The 10463-nt window shown below is 30.8% G+C and overlaps 1 protein-coding gene across 1 annotated transcript; it reads right to left on the bottom strand.

Moving 5' to 3' along the window:
- Positions 1-4448: 4448 nt before the first annotated feature.
- LOC112489526 (receptor-like protein 6) lies at positions 4449-7436 on the bottom strand. Its single transcript, XM_025068189.3, has one exon. It carries the CDS (start codon positions 7434-7436, stop codon positions 4449-4451), a length of 2988 nt encoding a protein of 995 aa, XP_024923957.3.
- Between the last annotated feature and the right edge of the window lie 3027 nt (positions 7437-10463).

Below are 10463 nucleotides of genomic sequence, written 5' to 3'. Positions count from 1 at the left end.
CATATATGCAGATAAAAAAACACAAATATGCATACAAAAATATGAAGAGATCAGTGGTGGGATGGCAGAGATGCATTAATCACAATTGCAAAGACGCATTAATCACAACTGTAAATCAGAATAATATGTACATGAGGATATGAACTTTCAATTATTGACAACTAAAACTTCAAATTATTTGCCATATTAAGTAATAAACTGGTCAAGAATAATTTACATAAAACTTTGAGACAACTATCCACAATAGTTCCATATTTGTTTTATTGCAATTCCCTCTGCCCAAGGAGGTGGCTAAAATGCTAACCATCCTGTGGGAGTAACCAAGTCTCATTTATACTCTTTAGCCCTTCGGAAAAAAAAAAAAAAAAAAAAAAAAAAAAAAAAAAAAAAAAAGAAAAAGAAAAAAAACACTGGACATACACGTGCAATTAATTGATTTACACTGGACATACACGTACAATTAATTGATGTGCTTCAATTTTTAAGTAAATTGTCTCGTCAAGCAATTAATCATCGGTGGTAAAATGCCTCCCTTATTTTTAAGTATTGAAAAAATAATTAAACTAAATAAAATATTGTCATTGACACAAAGGAATATATATAATTTTGTTAATATAAAGTGTATATTATATTTATAAGTCAATAAAACTTTATCAGTGTCAGTGGAAATCTATCAATGCCCATAGAAATCATTTAAAATGAGAATTTTTCTATAATTCTGTAGTAAAAAATTTTGGAATACCTAACAGTTATAGGTTATTAATTTAAATTCAAATAATAACTAATAATGCAACCAACAAATAAATATTAGCCACATAAACTTATTGAATTTAATTAAATTAGGGATTTCTAATATGAGAAAGACTCATTATATAACTTTATAAAAGTTAATATACAAGTTCAGAATTATAATTCTATAAAATTTTGTCAAAAAAATCAGTAAAATATGTGAAAGTCTAGATTAAATAATACCCAATCTTTGTGATAAGTATGGTCTAAGAATACTTATAAAGCCTTACCACCGGGTCACTGCAAAAGGATATCAGTAAAGAGAAATACAAATAAAGAAAGGAAATTGAATATCATAGCACTTCTCTGCCAATTTTTCATTAAATTTTCACACATACTATTTAAATAAAACGAAATGATGAAGAGTATTGAAATTATAAAAATATTTTATAATTTTGTGATTCACGAAGTCTGAAAAAGTAGCTAGCCACTTAAAAAAAAACAATAATAACAATAAAAATAAATTTAGATAAAGAATACCCCTTAGTTTCTGCAATAATAAGAGGAAATTCACGAATTCTGCGAAGCTAGCCACTAAAAATAGTTAATATATATTTTGAAAATCTAGGTAAACGGAGACTTGAAGCCTTATTATCCTAGACTTGAAAATCTAGGATATTAAATTTTGAATGGGATTGGTTGTTGGGAACAATGGAATCTCCAGAGTAAAGAGAAATACTAATAAATTAAGAAAGGAAATTGCATATCATAGAGGATCATAGTGTTCCTCTGCCAACTTTCCACCAAATATTCACACTAACATTATTTAAAAATCATCATCATTATTATTAAAGCATAGCTATCCAATTACTATTTTTTCCGTAAGTCATTGTTTACTCTGTTTTTTTTTTTTTTTTTTTTAATCCCTCTCATATCCTACTTTGATTTTAATTAACTTGGTTTCTTTAGCACTAAAGAAAAATAGCCCACTTTTGATTATAACTTGATTTATTTAGCACTAGGAAAAATCCTTTTCAGCATCAAATTTTTAAGATCTCCTATTAGAGAATCTTATGATGAGATTAGGGGCTTATTTTATGTACCAAAGTATTTGACAAATATCATTTTGGTCATTCAATAAATAGATCCAACAGTGTGTGTGTGTGTGTGTGTGTGTGTGTGTGTGTGTAAATATTATATCCATAACCACTCACAACTTTCTCAATGTTTATTAATGCGATCCATTCAAAGGTCAGGATGATACGTCAAAATTATTTGTGCAATATCTGGGTTCAGGTGTTAGTTGAACACTAGGGACCGGCCTGAGCATTATAACGTGTTATTTTATTTTATTTCATTTCTCTTGGTTTTTGAAAATAGAATTATAATGTGTATTACTATATATAATTCAGATATTGGTGAGTGAAAATTGAACTGGTTCACATGTCTTTCTCAACCATGATGTGCGCTACATTTATTTTTCCATATTAAATTAACAAGTAACTTGACAGACCTATTTTGGTCTGAATATAAATTTTACCATTAGACTTTTCATATTATATATACATACATTTATATATTTGTTTGAGCGATAAAATTAACACAATGTTTTGTCAAATTCTGACAGTGCAACTAACTAGCTCAAGTTCTGTTTCTAGCTCAGTGTCATAAATCAGAATAGATCACTCTCTTTTGTTAGTGAATCAAAAACTGCTTGATTTGTACAAGATGGCAAGAAACAAGAAACAGAATTAGAATGCTTTGGTGATGTTTTCCAGAATTGCAAGAGTTATCACTGATCAACAAACTTAACAGACTGACATTAAAATTATATTAAAGTCATTGGTTTCAACTAATAACCGAATTGAATGCTGATCTGGAAGCTGACTGGAAGTCTCCACTTTTCTATTGTCTGGAACAGCCTCCTCTGCAATCTGCTCTTTAGAAGGCACATATCTGAATTCAAGTTCTTAATTTTTGAAGAGCCTTGTCTCTTACAAAATGAAAGTCAAATTGCAGTCAATATATGCAGACTCTTATATTATCACCCTAAACGACAGGATTCCGAAGAAGAAAGTTGCGGCTCTTGAGTCAAATTTTTCTGACCAAATACAATTCAGTAGTTGCATGTGCCAAAAGCTCTATACGCTGCTTACGCCTGGAATGCGCTATGACATGGTGCTGCCACCAAGGAAGATAGAATTCCCTCTCGTAGGTCTTGTATCATCTTGGTTACTTCAAAATCAGTAAAGCTAGCATAGAGAAAGTGATAGTCAATGAAAGAAACTATGCTTTTGTTTCTCAACAACTGTGGCCACAGTTCGTACTCCTAAGTGCTAACTGGCAGTTTATTGCGTGCAAACTGGATGGTGTCAAACAACCTGTCTCCTTTATCCAAAACCTGCAAAACTTTGAGGCAAAAAATAAATAAATAAAAAAAAATAAAAAGAAAGTAAAATAAAAAAAGGGTAGAATGTGAAATTGGTACTGCAGTAAATTTATTGGTGAAGTTAAATTAGTATTGGAGTGCATTAACTCAAGAGTTTTGAAAGACTTTTTTCACATGAACAAAATTAAAGGAAAATGGAAAATTTTCCCTTGACCATGATGAGGTCTGACTTTTAAAACATTTGCAGTAGGTAAATATTTTGCAAGATTGATCTAACTCTTAAATCCAGGTGTTTTACAAACTTGCTGGGGAAAAGAAGACCCAGATGGTAATGGTGAATAAAATTGGCAGTTTCATATGAAGAAGCAAAGAATAGATTGGTAACTGATATTTATGTACCTAAACAAGCAGAGATTGGTATCAAGCCAATCTTGACAGATTATTAATTCGCCTTTGGCAACATCGTCGCAGTAATTCAAATATACACCTTGCTAGTAATTACCACTCTAACCGCAAATGCACCACCTCTTATACCTTATGAAAAGAGAAGAAACTTTATTATTAACGGTATCATGAAGTCTTGAGGTTAAGAAATACTTGTTCTTGAGTATGTAGTGGCATTTTTTCTTTGTGATTTGTAAAGTATGTTTGTGGCTACATCCAGAATCCATGCCCTGAAATTATGCACATTGTAATTCCTAGGAATTAATTGTGTTTTGTAAGTATGCAAGGATTGAATATCTGCCAATAACTAAGCTATAGGTAAAATAAAATTTCTGACAGTCTTCTACTCAATGAGATAGTAAAGTTTATTGCATTGACAAATAGCTTATAAAAAAAGGTGTATTAATAACACAGACCTAAAAAGGCTGTCCAACGAGCATGAGCTCTATTTTATCCTCCAAAATTTGGTAATCTCAAAACCATAATTAAAGCCATTTCATTTCACTGATTGGCCAAATTCTCAACAACAGATCAGGGGAAGAGATCCATTACCTGTAATATGACTGGTGAAATACGTGATTCATCTTCTAAGTATGTCACTGCTTCAGCTCAAGTTTGGAAGTTACAACTCCAATTTTCAAGATTCCATATGTACACCATGTACAACATAATAAATAATAAGGTAAGTAAGTGGCAAGCATACACAACAGAGAGGTTATTTTGTTGTTTATTCAAGCAGTAGAAGGTGTACAACCAAATAATAATGATTAAAACATAAGACTATCCAAATTTACGTATATGAACGTAATTATATATAATATAAACTCTAGAAACATCAATCCAAGTTCTTCAACATTTACTTCCAAGTGTAATGAAATATTTTTGCTCATCGTCGTCTCCTTTGTGGGATCACACCAAAAATCTTGAACATCAAACTTGGTCTCCTTGAGGTGATGATATGTCCAGCTATCAGTCCAATTATCAGTCCACCTCCATAGCCTATTACAACAGCTTTCCAACTCAAGGAAAATGATACTGAATCTAATTCCTCATCATCTTGAGAAGGTGGTAGCAGAGTCCCACACTTTTTTGACAATGGAAGACCACATAATCCCGCATTTCCCTCGAAAGAAGAATTTGGAAATATCCCAATCTGTCCAGCCTGTGGTATTGGACCTGTAAGTTGATTTTTGGAGACGTTCAAGTATTCAAGAAATGTGAGACTAGTTAACTGTGGAGGGATTTTACCAGAAAGCTTATTGTTAGAGAGATCTAACGATTCAAGCTCAACCAGATTCCGTAGAGATGAAGGAATATGTCCTGAAAAGTTATTACTTGACAAATTGAGCACGATTAGATATTGAAGATCCCCTATTGTCTCTGGGATTTCTCCATGAAATATGTTGTTCGAGAAATCAATGCACACAAACATGGTGAAAATTTTGACAAAAAGCATTTCTAGGCCCTTATTTACCACAGTCACTGAGTACTGGTAAGACTCATCATCACCAATGTACTTCACTCCTGATGAATTTCTGTGAGAGATTTTGCTCATTGAAGTCCAATTTGTGAAATATTCAGATGATAAACTTCCACTAAAATCATTGAAAGACAAGTCAATGATACTTAAGTTCAGAAAGCCAGAAAAGTTATGTGGACAACATATTGGACCGTGAAATTTGTTATGAGCTAAGATAAGAACCTGAAGATTTAATAAACTCTGTAGCCAAAAAGGAAATGTGTCATTCAGCTGATTGTGGCTAAGATTTAAAATTTGTAGCTCTTCACATTTAATGAGTGAGCTTGGCATCTTCCCATATAGTTGGTTGCAGCTCAAGTCCAATGTCTTCAATTTGCTTCTATCTCCACAAGTCTGAGGCATTTTACCATGAAAGTGGTTTATTCTTAGATTTACAACCAACAGCGAGCTATTGAAGTTACCCAAACATTGAGGAATAGTACCACTCAAATTGTTACTTGACAAATCAAGATATTGAAGATCCCCCAGTTTACAGAACAATGGATCAATTCTTCCAACCAAGCTATTTCCTGATAAAGAAAAGTACCTGGTGGACATTGGTGGAACAGCAACTGGTCCTCGCAACATGTTGGAATGCAGGTCTAGTAAATACAGTTTCTTCCATGGAAGAACTAAGGGGGGTTCTTCCCAACCACTAAAGTTGTTATAAGAAAGATCCAGAATCTTCAAGGTCTCTGTCCCTATGTTCAAGAACCATTTGGGAATTGGGCCAGAAATCCTATTGTGGGAAAAGTTTAAGGATTCCAATTCATCTTGTGTTTTCAGGAACATTGGAAATTCACTAATGTTACATGAGGAAAATGATAAGATATGCAACTTGGGGAGATGATGAGAAGAACAAGAAGATGAACAAGAAGAAGAACTCCTACTTACATTATTTGTGACAGATAGGCCTCTATTATTCGAAAGCAAAAGATCATGAAGCGAACTCAACCCCAAAAAGATTGTGTCAAAATCAAGACTGCCACTTAAATCATTTGAATCAAGGCACAATTCTTTGAGCATTTTGAGTTTGGATATGGAACTTGGAATGTGTCCAGTTAAATTGTTTTTACTTAAAAACAGGTTTTCCAACTTGGATGAATGATCAGAAATGTTTTGGATATTAAGAGATCCAGAAAGCTGATTGTTTTTCAAAGATAAGTATGCAAGAGAAGGCAATTTAAACAAAGACCAAGGAATGACACCAGTGAAAGAATTATATGACAGATCAAGACATTCAAGAAATGTGAGATTTTGAATAGTGGATGGAATTGAACCTGTCAAATTATTGTTCTGAAGATGGATAGATTTGATCTGATGTGGGGGTAAGCTTGGGAATTTTCCATCAAAAAGATTTGTTGAAAGTTTCAACATTTCTAACTGTGAGAGATTTCCAAGTGAAGACGGAATTTGGCCACTGAAATTATTGTCATCAAGAAACAAATATGTCAACTGTGTGAGGTTTCCAAGTGAAGAAGGCAATTCACCACTAAATTGATTACCAGAAAGATCAATTGTAGTGAGCTTTGCAAGGTTCCCTACCCTATACGGAAGTTGGCCATTGAAATGATTTGATGAGAGGCGAAGATATGAGAGTTCAGAAAGGTTCCAAAGAGAAGATGGAACAACCCCCAAAAAGCTGCACTTTTTAAGATCCATGAAATTCAAGAATCTTAGCTTGCCAATTGAAACTGGCAGTTTTCCTGAGAAACTGGTTTTGGAAAGATCCAATAACTTCAGCATACTACCAGAGTGGAATTCTGGAAGAGAACCGGTAAGATCACTGTTTCCGGACATACGAATCGACATTATCTTAGGCAACTGGAAGATACTCTTTGGGAATTGACCATGCAAAAGGCATCTCTCAAAAGAGAGATGTGTTAAGGAAGACAAATTCCCTATGTGTTCAGGAACAGAGGAAGAAAGATTGACCAAATTAAGATGAAGCTGTCTTAAATTTGTCATGCTTTTCGTGAGCTTTCCAAGTTCTCCTTCTCTTAGTTTCAAAAGACTTCCATCATGGTTAATATTGAAAGAAAGATCAAGGGAAACCAAACGTGTCAGCCTTGAAATTTGAGATGGAATGAAACCAGAAAACATAGAAAAGGAGAGATTGAGATGAGTTAACCTTGAAAGCTGGTGAAACTCAGATGGAATCGGAGATGGACTGAAGTTGTTGAAGGCAAGGTTGAGCTTTCGAAGACTTTGCAAGTTGAAAAGGCTGCTGTTAGAAAGCAGTGGACCATAAATCCAACTGTTGCTGAGGTCTAGGCTTAATACATGACCAGTTTCCTTGTTGCATAAGACACCATCCCAAGAACAGCAATCAGCAGCAGAATTCCAAAATTTCATCTTTGGATAACCAGAGGAAGAATGTTCATACCTCTTGAATTTAAACTCGGTTTTTAGTTGCAGTAAAATGGAACTTTGGTGTGGGAGGCAAGAGAAAGTAGTAATGGTGATGCTAGTAGAGGAAATATTGTTGAGAGAATTTGATGAAATAGAGAAACAACATGGGATTATCATGGCCAAATAAAATAAGAGGAATTGATTGATATTCCTCTTCATATTTAGCATAATATGATCACAGCTACCAAAAGAGGAAATTAATATATGTATTTGCGCACTATGGATCTCAATATATCGTAACTAATTAGTACGTAGGTTGTGTTTAGGGTTAAAGTGCTTTATATAGATGGAAAAACAGTACAGTGCAGTTTCAGAAAACGCGGAAGAGTTTATCTTTGTGGAGGTACATAGAAAAAATGTCTCAACGAAAAAAAAAAAAAAAAAAAAAAGTTCACAGTAATAATATATTAGTCAAAGTGGTACTTTGTTATATGGTCTACTTGCTATATATAAGTTGGTCAAACGTTAAAAAAAATAAAAATAAAAATAATTATTAAAAAAGAGCCATTTTACTGTTCAACAGTCTCCGCACAGTAACTTATCATGGTTGATATATTTTATTGTCGATTGTGTTGAAAGAAAGAAACCCTCTAAATTCTAAACCCTATTAACCAAAAAAATCTATATTCGGCTACATGTTTATAATCTCTAAAAAAAAAGTAGTTTCAGTTGCAAGCTTTTAATTGTTTATAGTATAAGATGGATGTTTCAAAGAGATATAACATGTTTGAAGTTTAAGTGAGTTCTTACATGATTCATTGTGCCCTCCAAGTATTTTAGTATTTCTATAATCCACAAAACATCTTTTAATCTCAAAATTTTTAAAAATCTAATAACTAATGGTAAATGTATTGATGAGAAAACTATCAAAGCATTGTTATAAGAGAATAACTAAATATTATCTTTTTTTTTATTAGAATATTAATTTTTGAATTAATTCAAAAGTTAAAATTTAAAAATATAACTTTGGATTTTATAAGCTTAATGATACATTAAAATTGTAGAAGCGCAAAGTAAACCATGTATGGACTAATCTAAATCTTGTGGATTAATTCAATTACTAAGATTTAAACATGCAATCTTGGACTATATGAGTTTATTGATATACTAAAATATCGTAATGATGGACTCATTTAAATCTCATAAATTTAGCATTATATTAAAATTCTAAAATGGCAAAGTGAACAATATATCAACTCATTTAAACCTTAGCTCTTATTAGAATTCAAAAATTGATAAGAAATGTCCTAACAATCTTCCATCAAGATGGTTCTCATGAAAGAATTCTTATATATATTTATATATATGTTTAATCAAGCTTTTACCATGCTGACGTAGTTGTTCTACTATTAAAATTTCCTTTATTGATGATTAAATAACATTAGTGGTTAAAATTTAAAAATTCATTTTAAAAATTTAAAACTTAAAATTTTAATATATCATTAAATTTATATTAAATTATTTATTGATTTTTTGAAAACAATCCAAGGGCTTATAAAATGAAGATAGCTAAAAACATCTCTACGCGATATGATGTAACTCTATATAAAAGATTTCGATATAATAAATACATTAGAGCTTACTATATGTAGTAAGCCACGTTATCAACGTTTATTGCCATGTAGAACAAGTAAATTATTAATCAAATCTGAAAATATCTAAATTATCTAAATAATCATTTATAACAATTATAGGTAGATCTAATTTATATATATATAGAGAGAGAGAGAGATATAGATTTGGTCTCTATTAAAAGAGAGGATTTCAGGGACAATTTTTAGGGCTATTTTAGACTTTTCAATTTTTTCTCATAATTATAATTTTATTCATAAACATATATTTGTAGAATATTCTTATAAATGCTTTATTTTGGATATTTTTGTCTTGGCGATACAAACTTTTAGTAATTTTGTATATGTACGTTTTAAGGTTTATATTTATTGCTTTTCTACTTGTGTGGTCCCACTTCTTCCCCTCCAAGTTTTTTTTTTTTTTTAATATTATTATGTGATAAATAAATGTGAAAATTTACTTATGCTATCTTAGATATTAGTTCTTTTTTTGGCAATATAATATATGTTAAATTAGTATCTTAATTGATCAGATATTCTGACTATCATTCTATACATTTATATTTATTTATTATTCTTATTTACATAAAAGCAAAATTACAATTGTTATAATGCATGATTGTTGATTATAGTCATTCTAAAATTTTGGAGTTTGAAATACATTCAAGAAAGAAAAAACAGAACACAAAACCAAAATTAAAAAAAATAAAAAAAATAAAAAAATAAAAAACAAAAAACAAAAGAGGAAATTTTATTATATTTTATTTTATTGTTATTTTTATGTTATATTATTTTTTTTTTGTCTATACTATTTAACCAAATTATAAAAATTAAATCATGTATATGCATATTTTTCTTTTTCTTTTTCAAACTCTAAACACAATTTATGGGATTTTGATAGTTGCTAAAAAATAAAGAATTTGTTTCTATACTTGAAAAATGAAATAAATTTTATAACTCATACATAATACACTATACATGTGCGTGTTATAGTGTGCTTTACTAGTGTTCGTTGTTTTAAATTGTAATAAAAGAGATATTTTGTGTATATAAAGGAACACCCAATATAAAATAATCCAGTTTCTAATATATTTGGACACCTACAACAAATCATATTTGTTTTCCTTTTTTGTATATGTGGACTGTAAATTATATATTTTAATAAATTAGAACTCCATAAATGGATGATTTAAATATATTTCATGAGCAAGTATAAACGTCTAAACTTTATAATCGAAAATGAAAAATATATACAACGTCTGCATGATTATAGGGGGAATACTATATAGGAATCATATTGCTTAAAGCAAACTACTTTGGCTTCATTATTTTTGTTTCAATTCATTCCAAAGTTTTTTCGTTGTTTCTTTGTGGTCTTTATCTTTAAAGATTAAAATTG

The sequence above is a fragment of the Ziziphus jujuba genome, chromosome 2 (assembly GCF_031755915.1).
Source record: "Ziziphus jujuba cultivar Dongzao chromosome 2, ASM3175591v1".
NCBI lineage: Eukaryota > Viridiplantae > Streptophyta > Magnoliopsida > Rosales > Rhamnaceae > Ziziphus > Ziziphus jujuba.
The sequence above is the reverse complement of the archived record's forward strand: the minus strand, read 5'-3'. Positions and strand labels throughout refer to the sequence as shown.

What these genes read in the sequence shown, in the direction of transcription:
- LOC112489526 (XM_025068189.3), bottom strand. Translation starts at nt 7,436, where the DNA reads ATGAAATTTTGGAATTCTGCTGCTGATTGCTGTTCTTGGGATGGTGTC.